This window comes from Charadrius vociferus, unplaced genomic scaffold, assembly GCF_000708025.1.
Source record: "Charadrius vociferus isolate BGI_N301 unplaced genomic scaffold, ASM70802v2 scaffold303, whole genome shotgun sequence".
NCBI classification, from domain to species: Eukaryota; Metazoa; Chordata; class Aves; order Charadriiformes; family Charadriidae; genus Charadrius; species Charadrius vociferus.
The window spans coordinates 1,082,797-1,106,066 of NW_009647756.1; the positions used below are offsets into that span (position 1 = coordinate 1,082,797).

At 36.1% G+C, this 23,270-nt stretch overlaps 1 protein-coding gene across 1 annotated transcript in view; it reads right to left on the reverse strand.

The window, feature by feature from the left end:
- Nucleotides 1–23,270, reverse strand: part of NEK10 (NIMA-related kinase 10) — a 98,127-nt gene that overhangs the window by 17,381 nt on the left and 57,476 nt on the right. Inside the window, exons 25-29 of the mRNA XM_009882172.1 lie at nt 21,911–22,124; nt 11,501–11,684; nt 11,326–11,412; nt 3,698–3,746; nt 1,021–1,058 (exon numbers count right to left, since the gene is read on the reverse strand). Coding sequence (XP_009880474.1) covers nt 1,021–1,058; nt 3,698–3,746; nt 11,326–11,412; nt 11,501–11,684; nt 21,911–22,124 — 572 coding nt within the window. The remainder of the gene's footprint in view (nt 1–1,020; nt 1,059–3,697; nt 3,747–11,325; nt 11,413–11,500; nt 11,685–21,910; nt 22,125–23,270) is intronic.

Sequence of the window (23,270 nt, forward strand, 5' to 3'; positions counted from 1 at the left end):
AATAGAGAAGTAGATCATTATTTGTGGTGTGTGAATACGCTGCTGATGACTTGATCAAAACTTTTAAGAGTTTTACCCAGAAAGGAAAACATTACTGACAAAAGATACCAGATTTGCTCAAATTACCCACAGGACTGAAAATATTAACAAAGGCCAAAGTGTTTGTCTGCAGATCAGTGTACCTCTGATATGTTATGGATGGATAGAGGGTTTAAACTGTGTGTTTGTATTATAATGACACTCTTCAGTAAACAGCACTGAAAACTGCTGGAAGTGGACAGCAAATTTGGATTTATACTGCATAATTTGAATTCCTAATACAATTTTTCTATCAAAAAGCTGTGAAATAGAAGTTAGTATAGACAAAAAGTACTTTCTAATGAAAATATTTCAACTGCTCAAAATAATTTTCTTTCAAATATTATTTAATTCAGACAATATGCATTCTGAAATCACAGCTTTTCTTTCTCACATGCTGTGAAGCTTCTCAATAAGAAAGAGAAGTATCTCAGATGGAAAACATGTTTCATCAATGATAATGTATAAACAGATGATAATTTACAAGGGCTGTATGAAATATTCCTTTCATAGGAGAAATTCCCATTGCATTCCGCAGACGTTTAGCCAGGATAATGACCACTAAAATGAGGTCTTACTGATTTACTATTGGAATTCATATTTTTAAAAAACTCCTTAAGGATATTTCAGACATTCGTGTTTGAAATATAATTATCTCGTTTTCTAACATTTTAATATATAATTATTAGATAATACTATGATTTTTCATATTGCAAAGAACCCCAACTAGAAGACTATAAGATTGCCACCCCGTCACAAATTAATCATCTTTTTTCTTAGTATGGGCCCTGCCCACTCTCAAGAAGAGATCAATAGGCAGCAAAGCTGGAGAAATAAAAGAGGAGACACTCTATATGCAACAGGAGAATAAGGTCTAAAAACTTGGAAATTGTTAGGTTTAATTTAAGTTAAAGTTTGATTTTGTTGCAAGCACAAAATTACCTGGTCGCAGTCTTGATCCCGGACCTTCAATATAATCTCTATTATTATTTAAAAAAATAATAAAAAAAAAAAAGTCGTTTTAATTGTGTTTGTCATCAATGACTGTAGAGGAAGTATCAGTATCCCCTGACTCCTTCTCATGTTTCCTCTAAAGGAAATCTGTCGAAATTCACTAGTTTGTAACTGTGCATTTATAAGTCACATAAAGGCTGGCTTACTCTACGTGTCCAAAATAGCATGACTTCTACTAAATAAAAGTTAGACTCCATTCTTTTCCATGCTCAGTTTTTAGCCTGGAAAGTACAATTACAGTAGACAGGATTATTTAAAATCTGTCTATTTATAAAGACAGATATTTAAAACTCAATAATCCACTAGATCGCAAATTATTTTACATTTCTAGATGCTTAAGGACATTTCAATTAACCCATTTTATGGATGAAAAACATAAAGAGTAAAGCAATTATTGTCTAGGGGATAAAAACAGGAGTAATAATGCATACAGTACTAGTAAAGTGGGGAAAAACAATTAATTAATGTTATGTCACCAGGACAGCAATACCTCAACGTCAGAAATACAGGTCCAGATGTTTCAGTGCTAGCTTCTGCTCTATAGACAAACACTGTCCCAGCCCGCAGATTTCACTAGCTGAGATAAGCAACAACAAATGGATACAGACTGATGGGGAACAGAAAGAACCGATATGATGTCCTGATAGATGGCAGCCTCAACAGCCCTCGCATGGCAAGAATTTGTATATATTTTTAGGCGGTAGGGAAAACTACAGTTTCAAAGAGTAGTTATGAAGAAAGATAAGGAAATAGTTTTGCTGATGTTTATGTGAGTGGCAGAGACTGAGGAAAAAACACATGCTTGCGTCAACACTCAAGCATCAGGGGGTTGCCATTAGTGACTGCAGCAGGACTAAAGCTGGAAAGCTAGTGAGTGATAAGTAACAGACTGGACGGTGATATGTTAAGAACAACTCTGAAAGCAAATATAAAGTATTGCGTTTGAAGTCATAGGAAAAACACAACCAGTAAAAGGATACAGATAGAAGATGGCAAGGTTGAATGTAGGGCTGTAGAAATGCTCCTTGCGGCAGTCTTCTGAGTGGGCAGTTGAGTAACTAGAATGCATGTATTAGAACTAGGAAAGATGTTTGCATGATAGTCTTATGGACCCAAGCAGAAGTTTTAGCAGCATATACTGATAGGAAAGGTTATATCTTAGAGGTACCAGGCAGAAGAGTGAGACTTATTCTGAACGTAAGAACTTTGAGACACGTGCAAGTTAAAGTGGATGCTCAGATGTCAAAGTATTGGTGAGGATGGAAGTTATTTTTGAGAATGATCAAAACCTGAGCTAATGGGCAGGACTCCAGGTACAGGCAATTATGACATTCCTTTTAGTTATGTAGTACTCAACTTTATGGCCACATGGCCACAAAGAGATCTTACAGACATGAGCAAAAATTTAGTACAGCAGAAGGAAATACATCTGGTGTATACAGCTAAATTCATGATTTGCAGCATGATTTTGCAGGTAGATAAATAAGCAGACACATTTGTACATGCAAAGACAAGGTGCAGAAGAAAAGACAAGAGAATTGGTGATAAAGCCACATATAACATTTAGAGGAAATCAGATGAACAGATAAACTAGTATCCTTCTCTATGGTCCTTAAGAATAGTTTCAAAAGATAGGGGGAGAATTAGAAAAGGACAGAGTCAGAAGAGTCAGAAAAGCTGATTTTAATACGACAAAGATAGCTCTAACGGTAAGTAGTAGATCAAGAAAATAGAGCAACTATGACTTGGAAGACATCATTAAACAGCTTAGTAAGAGTTGCTACAGTAATATTCCTTAAGTGAAAGCTGGATCAAACAGGGTCTGTGGAGAAAAAGGGGAAAGGAATCAATGCTGTTATTATAAATACTTACCTAGTTAAGTTAAAGGTAAGAGGAAAAAATTGTTCAGGAGGCAGATGGAGCCAAGAGTGATTTAGGTTTTATTCTCAGATGTGAAAGAAAAGCAGAAATGAAGAAACAAAGAACAGAGTCTATGAATAAGAGTGGTCCCAAGGAGATCAGAAAAAATAATGACTGGTCAAGACTGTTTGATGCATTTCTGAATAAATAACAGAAGAAAAAGGAAAGACATTTAGAAGGAGAATGGGGATGGCCATGCCATATTCTGTTTCAGTTTGTTTCCTTTTTGAAAGAAATGAGGGCTGCAGAATTCCAAAAATGGCTATCTACATTTATATAGAAGGTCTAGAGGAGTTCAACAGGACAAGATACTACTCTGCACTATCAAATACACACACACACTTTTCTATGGTAAAACAGCTGCCTAAAAATACAGAAACAGAATTTGGCTAACCAACTAATGTCAGGTTAAGCTGATACAGCAAGGTTAACTTTTAAAACTATGTATCTGTTTAATGCCAGCCCTTAATTACTCACATAAAGATTCTGTGTGCAAAAACCCTCTAACAATATCCTCAAGCAGATTGAGTGTCATAGGCTGAGATAAAATGAAGTTGTAATGGTAAGTAAGGAAATGTTTTATAAAGGCAATCACTCAACTGTTCCACTGTGAGAAGACTGACTGGAATTGATCATAAAAATGATCAATTATATAATCTATATTAAAATCATAAATCATACCTACCTATTCTGAGGTTGTCTTTCAGAAGCACTAAAACTTCGTTTAATGATACCTGAAACAAATGCATAAATATTATCTCTGCCTTAAAAAAAAATATGCATACATGTTAATATCTTTTATTTCCCAGACTTGGTGTCAAAATAACCTTTTTAAAGGAGTGTTAAACAAACTCCAAACCCCCATTTGACTGTGGGGCTGCTTTTTGATGTATCAAATATTTGCTTGCATCGTACCTAAATTCCCAGCCCCACATAGCATTTTAATAAATACTTTCATAATTTCACAGAAACTAATAACACACGCTGACTAGATGTCCACAGAAGATGTATGTGCATTAAATTACTACAGTTACTTCCACCACCATAGCCACAACATTGTCTCTAGTCTGGATAAAAAGCTAGAATATTTACTCACTTTCTCTGAGGACCTTTGATGGGTTGTCTAAACCTTGTTCTACCATGGTTTTATTGCTGCCATTCTATTAGCTAACTATTCAAATTACTGGACATACAATACCTTACTTCTTAAATAATCCTACTGATTTTAAGACCTTCAAGACAGGGGTATGACCAGTTATTGGTCAAACATCAAATAAGCAATAAAACTGAACCCAAACGTTCATGTCATTTATTGCACAGTGCAAAAAAAAATGTATGAGGGAGGGGTAATGTTTGATGATATTTATTATCTGTGCACTTGGAAAGAATTGCCTTAAAGCAAATATTTTTCTTAAGCATTTGTCTTAAAACATTCCTATAAAACCATTTCTCTGATGGTAATTTTGACATGAGACCACTCTCTCCTACAAATGGTATCTCATTTTGAATAAGGAATAAGCATATGTTTAAATCAAAAGATATTTCAGCTAACTGAAGGTCTGAGTAGCAAGATTAGGAAATTCTTCTACAATTTTCCCATATAATCAGTGCACTGTAACATAATACCCCACATCTTTGTCTACATGGCATGTTATTTCAACATTAGTAACATCACAAGCATTATCATAGAACAAGAACAGAGGCATCTAATCACTCAAACAGTAGCTAAGAAAAAAAGATTTTCATGCCAAACTTACACTAGTTTTCCCATTTTTGGTCATCTTACAGCAATTATATCAGTTCTAGAGCAACAGCAGAGGACTTGCAGAAAGCAAACGCATTTCTGAAAGTCTTAAATCTTTTCTTTGTGTTCAAACATACTTACTGTCATGCCCTGAAATATAGTGCCTCTATTTTTCCTACTTTTCTAAGATCCTCTGAATTAAAAAAAAAATCCTGAAGGAGGATCTGTCACACAGAATTCACTTCAAACCCAAAAGAAATGATACATCTTTAGGCCAAATCTGTCTCCCTAAAAAGAAGACACACAGACAGACAGAGAGAGAATGAAAGAAAAAGAAAGACTGTTTCACTCCTTGCTAATGCTTTACTTAGCAAAACAGATACTAAAACTCTGTAGCACTTCGGCCGAAAGAAGGTTTGATAAGAGCAATTGATATACATAATAGCAAATAAACTAGGCCCTTATAGAAGCAAAGATACTTCAATTAACTTTAACATTGAAACAGGAAAATAGGTAGGAAAATACAGTGCTCACTGTCTAGAAAGTAAAGGTGGCCTCTGGAAATGAAAAAATACGATTGTACCTACTCAAGGAACATATATTTTACTTGCTTAGGATGCAGACACAATGGTACAAATACAAAAGTAGAAGCTCTGACTGAACCTGAATCATGCTGCTTGGGGTAAGGATTTTCCGTTACAACCTCAGACACTCTTATAACAAAGACTATAATACATTATGGGAATATATACTAGAAAATCTGTAACAGCAGCCACTTGGCTAGAAAGCTATGTTTGAACATAGCTGTTTGCTAGAATTTTAAAAACAGCTCCCCTTTCCAAGTATTCATATACAAAATTGGATTTGAAATACTATACCCTTTGGCTGTTTCAAATAAATGGTCTCTCTATGAGTAAAGGGCTCATATCCAAATTTGCTTGATCGGTTTGATGACTCACCACATTTGACTTGCTAATATGCCAGTTTATGAGTGTATTTACAAATGCATGATATTTCACACCAAAGAGTCTGCCTCACCACTCACTGTACATAGTAGAGTGATGCAGTATTTTCTGATTCATATGCTAAAGTTAGGAGAATACTTAAAAAAAAAACCCCACAAACCAACCAGAAATCATAATGCAGAACATCACTAAGCAATAGCCAACACCCTTCAGTCACATTTTTATTGCTTATTATTATGTTAGAGACCCACCAAGCAGCTGCAACTGAGAGAGGAGTCTCTTTACGTTAGACGCTATGAAAACACATTGGAATAATTTATTCAATAACTAAGCATGAGGAGACTCAGACATCTAAAAATCATTGTAACAAGCACATTCATGTGCATATACACGCACTTATTGAACACTAATGACTTTAGTTACAATACTTAGTCTTTTGTGTAAGACTTATGCTAATCATGCAAAGCCAGACAGGGAGTAAGAAACAACATAGATGTGTAGGAAAGTTAACTAACGTAAGTCATGAAGCACACAGTGCATCCTGATGTTCAGCCCAGGGTGCTACCTGGACCATATTTTCTTTTACCACAGTTATTCCTTTGACATGGGTGGGAAGCAAGGCAACATATGTTTTGTTCAAACGCCTTGCAAGAGGGACTTTCTCAGTTCAAGATGATCTCAAGGAAAATGAAATATAAATCCTCCATCTCTTTCCTGTTTCATGCCCACGCTCGTTGGAAAGTGAAAGACATACAAAAGCCAAAGCTTTTGATTCTCATCAGACTCCCTATTCTGAATAGGTCTATGAAGATTCCTTGAGGACATTAAAAAAATAAAATTATACATATCTCAGATGAGGCATCAAGAATTTTTCTGACTGCTACTTTGGTCTTTAGTAGCTGATGTAATTAAAGCAGCTTCAAAGGCTTTAACTTCATAACATGCATTGATATCAGTGCAAATCATACAAATACACTCTAATATGCAGTTTAGCGTTTTTCTTTTGGAGGCACCTAACCATGTCTTTTCAAAAAAAGAGCTTATAACATGATATGTGACCAGAAAAACTTGGGAAGATAGTAATTTTTGCTTTGGCTTTCACTTTTACTTCACTGGTATCTCAAAAACAATTCTGAAAACCCTTTCAAGTTTGATCAGACTGATAGGAAAATTGAGTCAAGATTTTGTATTAGCAGAAAACTTCAATAAATCTCCACGAATGAAATTGAAGCAATGGAAGTGGTTGTTTTGGGGTTTTTTTTGAATGACAGCTTCATGACCTTTTCAGGAGAAAGGTCAAATTACCTTTATAGAAAATACTCTTAGTAAGCTGCCCTTAAATCACTGTACACTGAAATGGGCAGTCCCAACTATGCTAATTAAGCTGTTTTGCAGAGCAAACAGAATTAAGTTTTTTGCTTACTAGCAGTGTACACATACAGCAATAGAAGTTGCCATAAACATACTTTAAGCTTAAGTCAAGCTTCATACAGGAAAACCAAGTCTTGGCAGGTCTTATTCTAGCTGATGTCTTCAGCAAAGTCTCATTAGCCTGAGGTCTCAATAGAATTCTGAATCCTAGACAAAGTCAAATTGGGAAAAACAAGCCTACAAAACACTAACATCTCCAAAATTCTTTACATACAGCCCATTGTGCAAATTAGAGGTTTCTTGATGCAATAGTCATTTTCAGCAAATTTCCTAAGCTTTCACCTCACACTCTGAAGAACCATATATAGCAGATGTGAGATGATCTTACCCCTAAGACTTACCAAGATATCTGTCTTATGTAAAGCAAAATATCTTCTAAAATCATCATATCCAAAGAACACAAGTGGTATGAATTAAAAAAAAAACAAAAACCAAAAAACTCTAGCTCTGCAATGACAGAACTTGCAAGATAAAAGGTAGCTGTCTGCAATTAAACCCAAATTTTGAATGAAACTACTAGCTCTAGACAGCAAGTGACATTACAGAATGGGTATTTATTTCCTACTGTGTTTACTGTTATCCTCAAAAATAGTTAAACTTGGAGCTAAGTGATGACCTAACCTCAGAGCCCAAGTTCCTATTTTGAGAGTATCCTAGTTCTAGAAATCCCCAGTTATTCAACTGGATAATATTGACTGCTTTGAGCACTACCTGCACAAGACAAGTCCTGGCACTGTGTAAATAAGTTGTTTTTCTAAAAGCTCAAAGAAAGATATAGGAGACCTTACTGGAGTTACATCACTAGAATATTCTTCTGGCCAATCTGTGGTCTCTTCATTACATGGTAACTCTGAATACTATTACATTGCAGAAGCTTTGGCAAGGAAAGGAGTCCTGCATCTCAACATCTCTGCTCACTAATCACAAGTTAGGTAAGTTCAGAGATTCCTCCAAATAGTGGAAACATATTTCAAATTATGAGATAACAGCAAAAACCCTAAGCAAGGTACAATACAACAACAGGTCTGTGCATTGAGACTTTATAGCCTCATGAAAAGCTAGTAGCTGAGCAATTCTGATAGGGATCTATATTGTATGCTTACTTTTTTATTGTGTGGAAGGTCAGAAGGCAAGTACCTAAAACCCTAGGGACTAGGGTTTTCTTATAGCATATTTTACACAGAACTAGTCTTTCAATGTGTTTAGGACATTGTCCTGATTACAGTGTAAATGAACGTAATTCAAGGAAACAAAAAATATTTTCCAAAAGCATTCCCAGACACAGGGTAAAATTTTAAACTCTCTCTCACCCAACTGACATAGTAGATCTACTGGACTATTATGCATTAAGAGACACCACATATCTTCCTGCTGTTTGATTTTACCAGCAGACATGCAGGTACTGCTACACTGTAAATCAAAACCAAGAAAAAAAAAAAACTTAAATAGGACTAAGCTAAGGTCAAGTTGGTAACATTCTTAATTTTAAAATAAGAAAAAAATGCAACTAATAAGCTGTTATCATCCCATCACTCTTCGTTGGTTTTTGACTCACTATGTCCCTGCCGTCTGTCAATCTTTGTAATTTCAAATTCTAAGGACTTCAGGGATAAAAACCACATCTCTCACTACTGCCTCTACGCTTCCAAAATGTGCAGAATCTTGCTGCTGTAGGATTAATCATTTCAAGTACCATGAACAACTATTCCAGAACCTATATACCCCGCATTTGGCAATCTTAGGAGTTGTTAACGGAGCTGGTCTTGTAGAACTACATTGTCTAGACTAAGAACAATAATCCTTTTCTTAAAGCATAATTGAAGAGCACAGGGTATATAAAATTATTAAAATATTGTGAAAATTAGTGGACTATAGAAAAAGCTAACCACTGTTACACTGTCACTCACACGTGTAACAGCTTCTGAGCCACTGAACAACTCAGCATATCACGACCTTTTACAAAATATCACCCCAGTTTTAAATTAGAGAGATATTTTTCTACATTTGCAGATCATATTTTCTCTGAAAGTGATGTGATGGCAGTATGATTAGCCACACCATTTCAAAACCCTGGATCAATATACCTGTAACTGAAACTCAGATTTTCATGATAGCACTTTCCTAGTTAGCTAGATGAAAGTTGGTCAGATTTTCCCCTGTAATGCTGCCATGCTTGACAAAATTATGGTTCATAATTCAAATGCTGTTAGCCACTTATTAGCAATGAATGGAGCATAACCCAAGCAATACTCAAGTATCCTGAGTTTATAATAACTTTTTTTAAAGCTATCTTTTCTTTTTCCCTGAAAAGAAGAAAAATTTGCCAGCATTACTTACAACTGATCTACAATGCTAACTTCAGCATTCAGTAGAAACTTCAGGTGATCTAAGGATGTACAACTTCAGAATTATTTTTCTGAAAAAGCAATCCTGAAGTATCTATATAACAATTAAACTCTATGCTTGGAGGAAAATGGACAATAACTTCTAGAAATGCTGATTAAAGTTACTGGAATTAATAGGAACTGACTGGATCTTTCCACTTAAAGCATTTCATTTAATCAATGAAAACCTGGCACGAAAATATTTAAATATTAGAAAAAGTTGATGTTTTGTTAATGTCCAAATCTTAACACAGAAAAATTAACAACAAGGAAATCATTACCAGTAATGCTTCAGGTGTGGCAAGTTACAAACTCCACAAAGATTTCAAATGTCTGTGTACAACGCTGAACTAGCCCACAAAGAATTACACTTCTGGGAGATGCACAATGTGCTATTCTTCAGTATAAACACCAAAATAGAGCATAGCCTCTGCGGGCTGCTTTTCCTCAAGGGGTTTCCTCTATGCAGCCCCCTCCCACAGTCACACTAGGCTTCCCTGTACCCTGTGACCTTCTCTTGTTTTCTCTTGTTACTCTCTTAGCACAAGAAAGTAAATAAGAAGAAGTGGGGTTTGGGGGTTGGGGTTTTTTTGTTTTTTTTTTTTTGTTTTTTAAGAAAAGTTATAATAAACTCAGGGTTGCTTAGCCACACCTCCTCCAGACTGTAGAATGGTAGGCTATCCAGTTACAATTAGCAAATTATATTAATGGATTTTAAGTAGAATTATCAAAATATGTACTTGCTCTGCACTAATGGCTAGACATTTCAATTAAAAGCAGTCACATTTCTTCAGTACCTAGGCCAAAATCTGAAGGAAATCTAGCTAGCAAATAGGACTACAAACAGATAAAGTAATGTTATTTTTTGAAGCCTGGGACCTTGCAATAACATTTGTTAATCTATCTTCGGACAACTACATTCCCTTCCCCTCTTTAAAAGTACAATTTAAATCACCCACAGATTTTCTGTCAGAAATTCATGGGATGAATGCAAATCTCAAATTTTGCTCAGCTCTAATATCAACCTTTTTCTTCTAGTATAAAATGCTGTTTGAGTCTCTCTAATCAGAATCCCATCCCATTTAACAGATAGGTCACGGTAGCTCATAATTTAGCAGGTAGCTCACAGTGGTTACAGATGTTTCACATCTCTTTTTTTTTTTTTTCATTTTCATATTTAGAGTATAACCCAAAAAACTATTACTTAAGATAACACCCAGCACAGCTGGTGCTTTCCTATCTGATTACCATAAATAATTACAGGCAGAATTAATGCTATGTTTTGTCACATAACCCCTTCTTAATTCGAATCTAATCATGAAGCATTCCTTCAATTCCATTCAGTCAATTCATCTAGACAGCTAAAGCTTGCCTCTTTCAAATTTCTTTTTTACACCCTCTAACAGGGCAGTCCATTTATTCATTTGCATAGCATTATTGTTACTGAGACAATAGTTTTTAAACTGTTTTCCTTCCATTTCTTATCAACACTAGTTATCTCATGCTTCAAATGTAAAAACACCTGCTTTGTCAAGGTGCCCCAAAATATTCCAGTTTTCATAGCCATTACTGCAAAACATAGGGACAAGCTACACAAAGACTATGTGATGCAAAATGTACGATGCTGGAAATGGCTGCCACAGAGGTACAGTTATCCTATTTTTCTTTTCCTTAGCACCCACAACAGATAGTGAACTTGCAATAAATCATGAAATACTCTAATATTTTGGAACAAGTAACTACTTTGCTGTTAGAAAGTAGCGTACACTTCATTCTTAAGGATTCTTACCCATAGAAGACTCTTTCAAATGACTTGAACTGGAGCTGCTCAAGTTGTCCAACACGTCCAGCTCATCATCCAATTCAGAGAACATATCTGTGCATAAAAATGAGAGCAGAGAAGCTTTTAACCCACCTCTGACCGGAATAATAGTACTCCTGATGCTTCTTTTGCTAATGGCTACCTTTCTCAGAGTTCTCTGAAGTGCTGTGATCCTCTACCAGGATTTCTTCATACGTTCTTTCCTCATCTTTTCCACATGCAGATTGACAGCTCTCAGCTGTGAGGTCAGTATTTTCTGAAAATTCACTTTTGCAACTGGCTGCTCCACTGCTGCTGCTATGAAGACTCAACTTCTCATAATTTTTCTGACAACAAAGAACAAACAGGAAGTGTTGCATATTTTCCTTGTCCAGCACTCATTAGAAAACCTGCAAATGCACATAAAAAATACACTTTTTGTTCCCACTTAGCTGTTAGTCCAGAATTACATGGTACACGGTTCAGTCACTGATTCTAAATTTAGAGCAAAACTTTCTAACTCTTAATCTAAACAAGTTATTTTTAGCTTTTACATAAAAGGCATCTTTGTTTTTGATGAAGGTCTTCTCATAACAAGCACTAAAAGTGAAAAAAAAAATATGAAATAAATGCCAGACCAGAAAGAAATACTGAACAATATAAAAAATTGAAGATTGGACAACGTAGGTTCCCAGACACAAGCAATGGGAGATTTACTCTCTTCCAGCTTAGATAATAAACAGCAGACCAGTTCTGGACAATGCAAAACCTGTACAACAGTCAAGATGGTAGTAAAATATGAAGTGGACTTGATAGGCTGTGATGCCAGAGAGATTCCCCAGGGCTGAACTGACCAAATGCTGACTGGCATTACCAAAGCAGAGCTAAGAAAATCCAAACATGGGATATAAATTATTTGCCTGTAACATTTAAGTGCTGAATCTTGTCTGTAGCATGAGGTTCTTTAATGAGTATAAAATTCTGCCTCTGCTGCTGTGTTTATACCTTTTCTGGAAAGAATAGAGATCCCTGATCCCTGTTATTGCTTCTATTTTAATGCAACATATTTTGAAGGCTGACTGTTTTTATGATCTCTTTGTGTATTGTTCTAAGTCTTCTCATATTATTTCTGTTGTGCGTAAATAAATTCATGCTTCTTGTTACTCTATTTTGTCAGAGCAAAGTGCAATAAAGGAGAACAGGAGACAAATTATACAAATATATCACATTAAACAAGTGGGTATCTTTAATATTAAAGTAGTTTCAGGAGATAATACATTCCTAAATACATTCCTATCAAGTGTGTCAAAGACAATTTGACCTGTATCTAAGACAATGTTCTTCCAAAGTTTTTCCCATGAAGTATTTTGACCTTATTGGGACAGAGCAGAATGGGTGCACTAGAAACCCCTGCTCCTTCAGAAACCTAACTGCACCCCTGAGCAGTGACTATACCACTGCCTGTGTAATGGTCTGCTTCAATTACTTCCCCATCTTTTGTTCTATTCCCAAAACTGTAACTTAACTTGTAAGAGATGCCTTGTCAAGCTTTTATCTTTAAATTCAAGTAGGAAAAGATCATTTTATACCTAAGTACTGGACTGAGCTTATGTCCAAGATGCCTCAATAGCAGTGACTTCAGTGTAGCACAGTATGGTAACCACTAACGATGACTCTCAAGCTGACTTAAAAAGAGCAGTCTAGTCATGGCATATGAACATGCTTATTGTGCCCTAAACAGTCAGTGCACAATTACTGAAGAAAACCAATTCACCTGCTCTATATCAAAGAAAACAAAGTAAAGAGAGAGAAGGGTCAAACTGCATGGACATTTCAAACTTAAAACTCCTTTCAACATTGCCAATACTGAATTTCACACTCCAATGACTGATTTTTAACAATAACTTGTAAATCAGGTGGACCTAAGGGGGAAAAAAAAAACCCAAAACATCAAAAAGACTGCTGTTACCAATTGGTGTCAGATCTAACTGCCACATCAAGAAAGAAAAACTGTTTGAAATGCATGAACTGAATCCTGCAGACGTCATGATAAAAATAATCATCAGACCTGCTATAGAAACTGTTCAGAGATCAGTGAAATGTATCCTAAAGCCTTAAAGCAGTTATATAACCTGTAAAGCTATAACCTGTCCATACATAAAATCTGGTCTATTTACATAATATCTGAACATAGAGAAATATAGTATTTCATTACTAATCTGAGAGTAATATATACATTTACTTTGATGTATTTTGCCCTACTTAGACAACAGATAATCATTTTTAAAAGTGAGTTTATATACTGTTGTTTCTTTTTTGAGTAGGATGCCTGACTGATTTAGAAGGGCAAAAGTACACTGACTGGAGGGGGAATACAAGTTCAATGCCACTTCTGCTTAGTATTGGAGTGGGACCGTAAGGACCTACATAAGGATATAAGGATATAAAGAACAGAGTTCTGTGAGAAAAGCATGGAGAAACTATTCTCCAACACCTTGAAACAACCATTTCCATATCCTTGGAGAGACTTCTTTCAGATAGGCAGAAAGACACTTATCCTTTGAAGAAATCTATGAAACAGTGGTATATTCAACATATCACAAACACTGAAACATGAGTTGATACATATTCATTTGAACTGTGCTCATACCTACACCTGATTCTAGAGTCCAGTATTTTACAAATCTTTCTGAAGGCTTCATCAGTCGATTCATATTTTTTTTCCACATTTTCATAATAAACTAATGCCTCAGTTTCCCCATGGGGCAGATTGTTTGCCACCGTTGCTGAAACAAACTGCCTTCTAGTATAAACAAACATGGTTCAAAAGAAAATCTAAGACGAAAAGAGTCCCTGTGCAAAAAATATTCAAATTCTGAACCAATAATTTTTTTTCAGGATTCATCTTTATTTATGACTGAGCAAAAGCACATCTGGAAAAACTTGAAATTTGTGTGCCAGCCATGAAGAAAAACCTCTGTCTGCAAGCTGAGACTCTTCATCCATATCCTGTACACTTGCGCTGTCTCTCTCTTCACTGGTCACCATTACTACTGTAAAATCAGATATACTTTCTTTTCAGAGAAGTGAAACCTAAACTGGTCTTTTCAACTTCCAACAGGAATCTAATCTTTTATAAATTGAAATTAACGCTGTGAAAAAAAATAAGCGTAACTAAAATAAAGATATTGATCTATTGTTTAGCTCTCTTTTGCCAAATTGCTGTCCAGAAGAATTAACTTTTCTGTCTTCAAGAAATGTAGAGCTCTCTAGTGGCATTTGCAAGCAGTGTTTAATTAATCTTCTTTATTAGGGACAAGTAATTACAGCATTATACTAGTCAATTGAAAGAACTACTTCCACTATTAAATTATTTGTAAAAAACTAGAAAATAGCAATAAAATGAGCAACAGCTAATATTCCATAGTAAGGAAAAAAACATACTAAACGAACATGTTTCTGTAACAGGGTGACAGCTCTTGTGCATTGGGAACAAGAAGTAGATGTTATTTATAATGGTTTTAATAAGGCTTTTGACAATATTTCTCATCACATCTTACAAGAATGCTACGGAAGCATGACATAGACAAAATCACAATCAGTTGGCTGTACACTTGACCATAAAAATCATATTCAACTTGGTAACTACTTTGAGTGTTCTTTAAACTAAAAACGGGTAGTAAGCACAATTTTTCAGGCTTCCTTCTGACCTTGTTCCAAAACTAATCAACGTTGTCAATGAATTACAATGATAATTTGGACAATGGGATAGCGAGACTGCCTATTAAATGTGCATAGATTGTGATACATTCATATCATATATTATATTATAGCAGTAATTATATGTATATATATATACATCACACACAGAGTTGCATCAATGCAAGTGACAACAGGTTTCGAAGAAAATTTTGATAAACTGCAGAAACTAAAAGAACTGGTGAAGTTTAAATAGGGAGAATGAAAAGCTCTATGAGCAGAGAGAAACAACTGTACAAATGCACGGACTGGGAAGGACTGGTCAGACAAAAGCTCTACAGGAAAAGATATGGGGATTTTGATGTATCAGAAACAGAATATGACTCAACGATACCATGCTGTTATGAAAAGGTAAACATCATACTGGGATATACAAAGAAGAGAATCTTCTCTAAGAACTGTGTAATCTTTCTATTTGATACCAATAAGGTTCTGAGTTGGAGTAAATAAGCCCAGTTTTGAACACCACACTTCAAAAATGTGGAGAGACAGCAAAGGAGAGAAATAAGAATTATCAGAGGTCTATAAAACACGACTTACAAAGTAAGGCTGATGGAATTTGACTATTCAATCCAAAGGAAAAAAATTACAGAGGACAGATATAACATATACGAGAAAAGAAATAACTCTCACATATTTCCACTGTGGGAAGGACAAAAAGTAAGCAGTTTAAGCTGCAACAAGTAAAATTTAGGTTAGATTTTTAAGACTGTTTAACAGTAATTAAGTGTTCAACTATTGCATCTATCTGGGATCCTGCAGAGAGAAATAAGTGTTCAGACACTATGTAACAGGTTTGCATGTGCTCAGTAAATGCAGTGTTCGGGGACATTCTGGACTTAATGCTCTCACAGCAATTATATGAAATTTAAGAGTGGGTCTGAAAATTTCAAGTGTCATATACATCCCATATGCACACATGCATATGTCCATCTAATATCTCCTGGAAACAAGACATACATAACAGATCTACTCTGTCAGGCATACAAAGCAAGACCAACACTTTCTGAAAGCATCAGGCTAACTGCAGGTATAGTATCTATAGCACAGTGTGTATGTGCTATGGGTATGCCCAGGATTTCCAATTATCTTCTGACAGTGCTTCAGGCATCCTCACGGTTTTCCAGATGTTATCTTTGGATGGAAGAAAGACAAAAAGAAAAAAAAAAAAAAAAAAAAAAAAAAGAGACTCATTCAGACATGTAATTGCTGACTGTAAAGACAGTTTCTAGCATTTCTGCTGGTTCCAAACTGTTCCCTAATTTGGCATAGTTTGCCTTGGGACAGACTTGTACCACTTGACGTTTTTATGACTGACTGGTCACATACCTGTCAGGAGTGACATAGCTCTAAGGCTTGGAGATGGACAAGATAATCTCTGACAACTCTTACTGCCTTATACTCCAAGATTCTATTAAAGTACTTTAACACACTAACAAATTGAAGCTGAATTAAACATATGATGGGTTTGTCCTTAATAGTTTGATCATATACTTTCACAGGTAGTAACTTAGCTGTGATGACTATTTTCTACATTCATCAATTGTTTAAAAATTTATACCTGCAAAGCAGTTTTCACATAATTATTTTATTCTCCAAACATAAATATAAATCTAAAAAGGTTACTTTCTTCTTATCACTAACTTTTAAACTTTAATTCCAGTACCTTCTACATAAGTGCCAAACTAGAATGGTGTCAGAACAAAATCAACAGAGTGAAGGGTGGAAGAACACAATTTGTGGAATGCTAAGCTTTCATGACATTCCCGAGCCCCCACTCATTTCCAAAGCAATGGGAATTGTATGCAGCAGTGCACAGACAGGCATTATAACTCAATTTTTAAAATAAAATTTTAATAACTTTTTTAATAATAAAATTTTAATAAAAATAGGAATTGAATATTCTAACCCAAAGATTGGACTATTTTGCTGCAATATTAATAACCTGTTGCATTTAAAGTGCAAAAAACCAAACATACTTCAACCAATACAAAAACAGTTGCTGCATTCATACAGACTTGTTTTAAGAAAAATAATCTTTTATGCATTGATTGGCTGAATTGAGCAAAATACATATCTAAACACAAAGAAAAAGGAAATTAAAATGACTATTAATCCAATCTTTATGTCTTTTTCAGAGTTAACAAAAAAAAATAGATGAATTGAAATTTAATTGCTAATTAAGCACTACTTTGTAATGCATGTGGTGATGCTTAGAAACTAACATGATTATTAGCACAGCAATTGCCAACAGTGCAGAACTGAATTTGGGTATGGGAGGAAATGACTCAGTGAAAACACAGTTAAATCATTTTGTATTACTTTGCCTTTCAGATAGCTGTGATCCTATTCTCATTTCTTTTAAAAACTTGAGGAAATTGATGTCTGCTTTTAATCACAAGAGTTGCCAGTAGCCTGCAGGGTGGTTGCAAAAGCATGGATTCTTAAACCATGAGCTTTAACCCTTCCGCCTTTGGCCACACACCCCTGTGGATGAAGAAAGCGACTGGGATACAGAAAATCCACTTCTGCGGATAAAGAGTGGGAGCAGTAGCATGCTCTGTATTTACAGGTATTCCTAGAAAATGCTTCACAATTATTTACGTTAGGGTCTTTGTGATAGAAAAGACATACAAAGAAATCCCAAAGTTTCTCAAGACTTTAGTTTAGAAACATGAATGGTGTGGCTAATCTAGAAGAGATGTAATACAATCTAGTCTCCGTTGTCTACAGGTGGATCGTGAAGGTTTATGCCACAGATGGAAGACAGGAAACTGCATCAGCTATTTCAGGTCTGGCCAGGCTCTTCAGTTTAGGTGTAGTCCTGTCTGAAACCTGCTATACTGCTTCTTTCACCATTGCCAGCCGATAAGCAGTTGAACTGCTTCTGCAAAAGAGAGCGCCAGGCAGGCTTCTTAGCATAGGCTGCAACCAACCTGGCTGCAAGCAGAATAATCAAAGAGTGTGTCTCCTAGCAGTGACATCCTAGTCCATCAGAAGTGCAATACCTTGATACCTGCAGATCTAGGTCTGGGAGGGCCACTGTTGGCCTGCAGCTAAAAATCCTATCTAGGTGGCAGACGACTCACCTTGGGTCTATATGTCATGCTCTTCAGCATGCTGGGTTAAGGGAAGGCTTAACAGTTCGAGGGTGAAAATAGAAAAATGCAGAGGGCAAGCTTGCTAATAAGCATTCTTGTGCATGTGAACATTAGGACAAGGCACTAAGCTAACAGTGACCTAAACGGACCAGCTCAGACCAAGCACTGCTAATGAGTTCTGGCACGCTATTAGCCCTGACAAACACGGGATGTGGAGCCACTCCATAAATCGCACTTCACTCGGAAACAAAAGCTGTACCTACTTTTCCCATTGTCTAAGCATCTTTGTCATTACTCTGCACAATTGGGAATTTCATTTGAATACATGGATTTGCACATATAGATTTAAAAATAAAATGTGTATTCTAGTGACACTATTAATACAAAAATTAAAATAAGCTTAAATTCCCAAAGAACACAATATTACAAAAACCTGGTATGGAAAAGGAATGTGACAGAACCTGGGTGCTATATGCACAGATCAGAGCTTCAGAAATTGAGAAAAGGAAGTTACTCTCAGAAAATATATTAAAAATGGGTAGACATGATAGACTACCTGACTGATCAGAGTAGCAGGAGGTACAAATGGCTCATATTTTGTTATATATTTTTAGCTGACAGACTCTGACTGTAAAGCTCGCGGTTCTCTCTCCCACATTCCAAATATAGGACAGATCTCAATATTCGTCATTCTATATTGCTTTAGGTATTTTACATTAAAATATGCAATGAGAAAAAAGTTATTCTATTTATATGCCAAACAGTATGTGAACACACTGGTTTATCAAGTGCATTATTTCCAAGTTAAAAAACATTTCACGATATCTGCAGTAAGTGAAACAATAATGGATGATGGCCATGTAATCAAATACATATTTCCAAAGTAATAAAAGTGACTTATTTTCAGCTTTTTGCAAACAGCCAAAATAACATCTAAATTGTTTCAAATCTATATACCTCAAAAAAAAACAATCAAATTATTACAGGGCTACCCTCTCATCTATTTAAAGTAAAATATTAGAAAGATATTTTCATTCCAGGATTCTATGATTATTAGCTAAATCAACTACTGTTTTGAGACTCAGATTTGGCTTGGAACACAGAAAACTGAACTTTGCCACTGGTCTGTTTGGCGACCTTACATGAAATATCTTTCTCCTCCCCACCTTTTCCTACCCAGAGCATAAAAATACAATATTGACCACCTTGAAATGAAAGGTACTGTGTGAGAGATAATTACTACTACTATTATTATTATTAATTGTTTGGGTCCTCTGTGTTATGTCAGCAACTCTCAGAACTGAACACACTAAGTCTATTAAACACCTTTCATCCCTACATCTGCTTCTGTTCTTACGTAAACAACAATTTCTGTGGAAAGCAAGGAAAGATAGGAATTTATGCAAGGAGCTGATAAATATTCTTTTTATTAGGATTATTTTCCAGCATGGATTTTATGCTATACTTGCCCAGCAAGGTAACTATACTTCTTCAACATCATCTACTGACTTGCCTTTCAATGGCCTACTTATCAGCTTCCATTCTGGTCTTAAACTGCTTATAAAACAGATTCCACTCTGGCTCCAAAAAGATCTCTGTTGCTTAGTTCCATAAATCAGGACAGAGAGTACGCGGTTTATTTCAGAAACGTTCACGATATGACATAACTGGGATGAAAAAGGAGGCTGTAAGTACATTTTAGTAGAAAGAAAACTAAGATAGGTGGCTTCAACAAAACATTGAACTATGTGGAAGAAACACTGAATTCTCTGACACCATGGAAAAATGACAAATTACCTGGCTGTGAAATCACTGAGGCCTTGACTAAGATGAATTAGGTTGTCCATACCTCACAGAGCCTTTTTTCAGGAACAGCTGCTTGAAATTCCTCCTAGTACTTAGAGTCAGAATATTGTCTTTTTTCAAAAGTCAAACTTTTCAGGAATAATTATTCTTTTAATAGAAAACCTCCAACTTCATAAAATTTTCCTGCAATACCAGGAACAAGGAAATAACATGGGTCCTTCTGTTTCTAAGCCCTGTAGCACTCCTCTGAAATTTGAAAGATCCTAGCCTGATTTATTCTATCTTATTTACAGCAAGGACACACAATTAGGTCTCCCGCTTCTCATTACCAAGCCATGCTCCCCTCAGCTTCAGCAGTGTTCTGGATCTTTCTCAGATCTTCCTGTTGTACCTGTTTCTTTTAACATACATAATAAAATATCCATTGGAGGGGAACTAGAATTACAGTATTCCTTCCTTGAGAAGACTAGCTGTTATCCCCCAAAATAGAGGCATTTTGCCTTCTCATTTTGTAGATGGGTGTATTTTTCAAGTAGTTATACAAAACAGACATACTCTAACTTCAATGTAAAGTATTAGTTCTATCATATCTTACAAGTGTCTGGATAGGGCACTCTTCTCTCAATGACATGATAACTGCATTGAAATCCCAAATTAAGCATCTTTCCATCCATAGAAACTTTTTTTTTCTTTTTTTCTTTTTTTTTTTTCACAAATTTCATCACAATTATGCAAGAGAATGACTATAACAAGATATGAAAAAATAATGACATACAACAAGCTTCCATATGTGTCATGTAAGAAAATGAAAAAAAAAAAATAACGAAAAATAATTGCTCTTACTGTTTTAAGTTATAAATCCTACTCTGTATCTTTCTTTCATCTCAGTACCTCTTACATTTCAAATAGCATTGTTTTGTTAAAGTTTTTCTGGAAGTTTTCGGCATCCTTTTTATTGAAAAAAAAATGTACAATACAACTAATTATCTTGGACTGATAGGTCAAAAAACTACTGAAAAATATTATTAACAATTTCTACAAGGCTTATATTTGGCCAGGAAGGTGAACACAAAGAACATATTTAAAAAAAAAAAAAAATCTGTGAGTTTGGGACCAGGTGTTTCTGAAATTCTTCTTCCTACAGAGGTTCTTCAGTGCAAACTACTGAGCCCCAACAAAAGGAATTTGAGAGACACAACAGCTGAACAGACAAGAGTAGCTGTATAAATTGTAACTTGCTTCACAACTACCATAACAACTTTCACAGTGAGATTTTACTACACAAAAACATGTGTCCTTGTGTTTTTTTAAGTAAATTCTCTGAGATTACATTAAACTTTGGTTCATTATGTAAAATACTGATGTCCTTCATGAGGGGTGCTTAAAACACAGCCTGAAGCAAATGGAAGAATTTTAAGAAGCATTTCTGCAGAACTGTATCAGACAGTAAGAATGCATGAGCAAATACCTTATCAGCATCACTCTTCTTTATTTAGCAATCTGTAATTAAAAATTATATTTGTGTAGGTTCCATTTTCTAGGTGTCATTGTTTGTGAATCATACACAAGATTATCCATTTGTTCCACTCTAGCCAAGCATATATTCTCCCATTCACAAGCCTTTCACAACTGCGCAGTAATAATTAAATGTTATCAGATTGTATAAAAACTACAAGTACCTCCATAACAATGCCATTTTCCAACATGGAATTATATGGTTTTTTATGATACTGTTGTTTTTCCTGCATAAGCATGTCCAGAAAAAATGAATGAATAACTTGTTAAAAATAAATTAAAGAGCCTGCATGGAAAAATGTTCTAAGAGGATGGGTCATTTCATTTTGATTTATTTTCTCAGATATGGCAAACAACCATAAAAAAAAATAAAACCTAATACACATACTTACTTGTGATAAAATGGAAAGCTGATGGTGATAGGTTACTGCATTTCGATTAGCCTCCATGAAGTACCTCTGGGTTCGTCTTCTCTCCCGATCCAGTTTCTTCTCCAACATGAGATGAGAGGTGGATAGAACATCCAGGTATTTCATCATCACATCAGACAGCAGTGAGCTGACCTCCACTATGTCTGGACGTGCCTCTGCGTCAGGAGTCAAGCACCTACAGAAAGAACATTCTCTACTGAAAGCTAGTTACTTCTTTCTAAAAAACTGTGTACTACCACTGTATTCCTCCACTGGTCTCTATCAAGTCATGCTAGCCAAGCCTGTGTGGGACAGTTTGACACTGCGCAGCCTTGGTATTGATACACTGCAGAGCACAGTCTCTGACATCAGCTGGAACAATCATCCTTGGCACCAACCCAGACAGAACTGCTATGGGGGCAGCTGCTGTGCACTCCCAGACACACTAGGGAGTGCCTGGTGCCTCTTCCTGGGGCTGGGGGAGACACTGGCCTCCCTTATGGCGACTGTGCTCTGGTAAAGGTGCTGCACCGTTGGACAAAGCAGCTGTGAAGGAGATGAGCAAGCTGTCAAGAGGGTTTACAGAAGAATGACAAGATCTTCACAGAGACGAGAACCCCAAACAATGCAAAGAAGGAGGAAAATCTAGAGATTGCCCTCAAAGGACTAGTGGATGGAGACTCACTAGAGGACGCAGGCTGCAGACTTGTGACTTCTACCAACAGAAGGAAGGCTTTTCCTCTGACTACAGATATACAGTTATAGAACAGGTTTAGTGACCTAGAAACAGGTGAGGAAGAACAAGACCTTACAGAGGACACATCAGAGCCAGGTGAGTCTGAATCAAGTGTTCCCATCACAAATAAGAAGTAGCAGGTGACAGTCATTTGAGACTGAGGGAACAGAGGCATCCATCCACTTGATCTGATTTGATAATTGTGAAGCCTGTTGCTTGCAAAGTGCTTGGATTCAGGACATTGTGGAGATACTACCAAGACTCACCTGGCCTGTGGGCTATTAAGCCTTGCTGCTTATTCATATAGGCACGAATGACACTATCAGGGATGACCCTGATCATATCAAATGTGACTACAAAGCACTGGGGTCAAATGTGAAGGGCAGGGGGCCAAGGTGGTGTTCTCCTCAATTCTTCCAGTGAGGGGGAAAGGCTCAAGTCAGGGTGGATGCGACCTACAGTCCAACGCCTGGCTGTGTGTAGTCAAGAGCTTATGGGTAAGGATCAGAGGAACAGACCAACATGGGTGACATTGTGGTAGATACCTGCTATAAACCACCCAAAAATGAAGAGGAAGTCAATGAGGCCTTTGTTGGAGAGATGGAG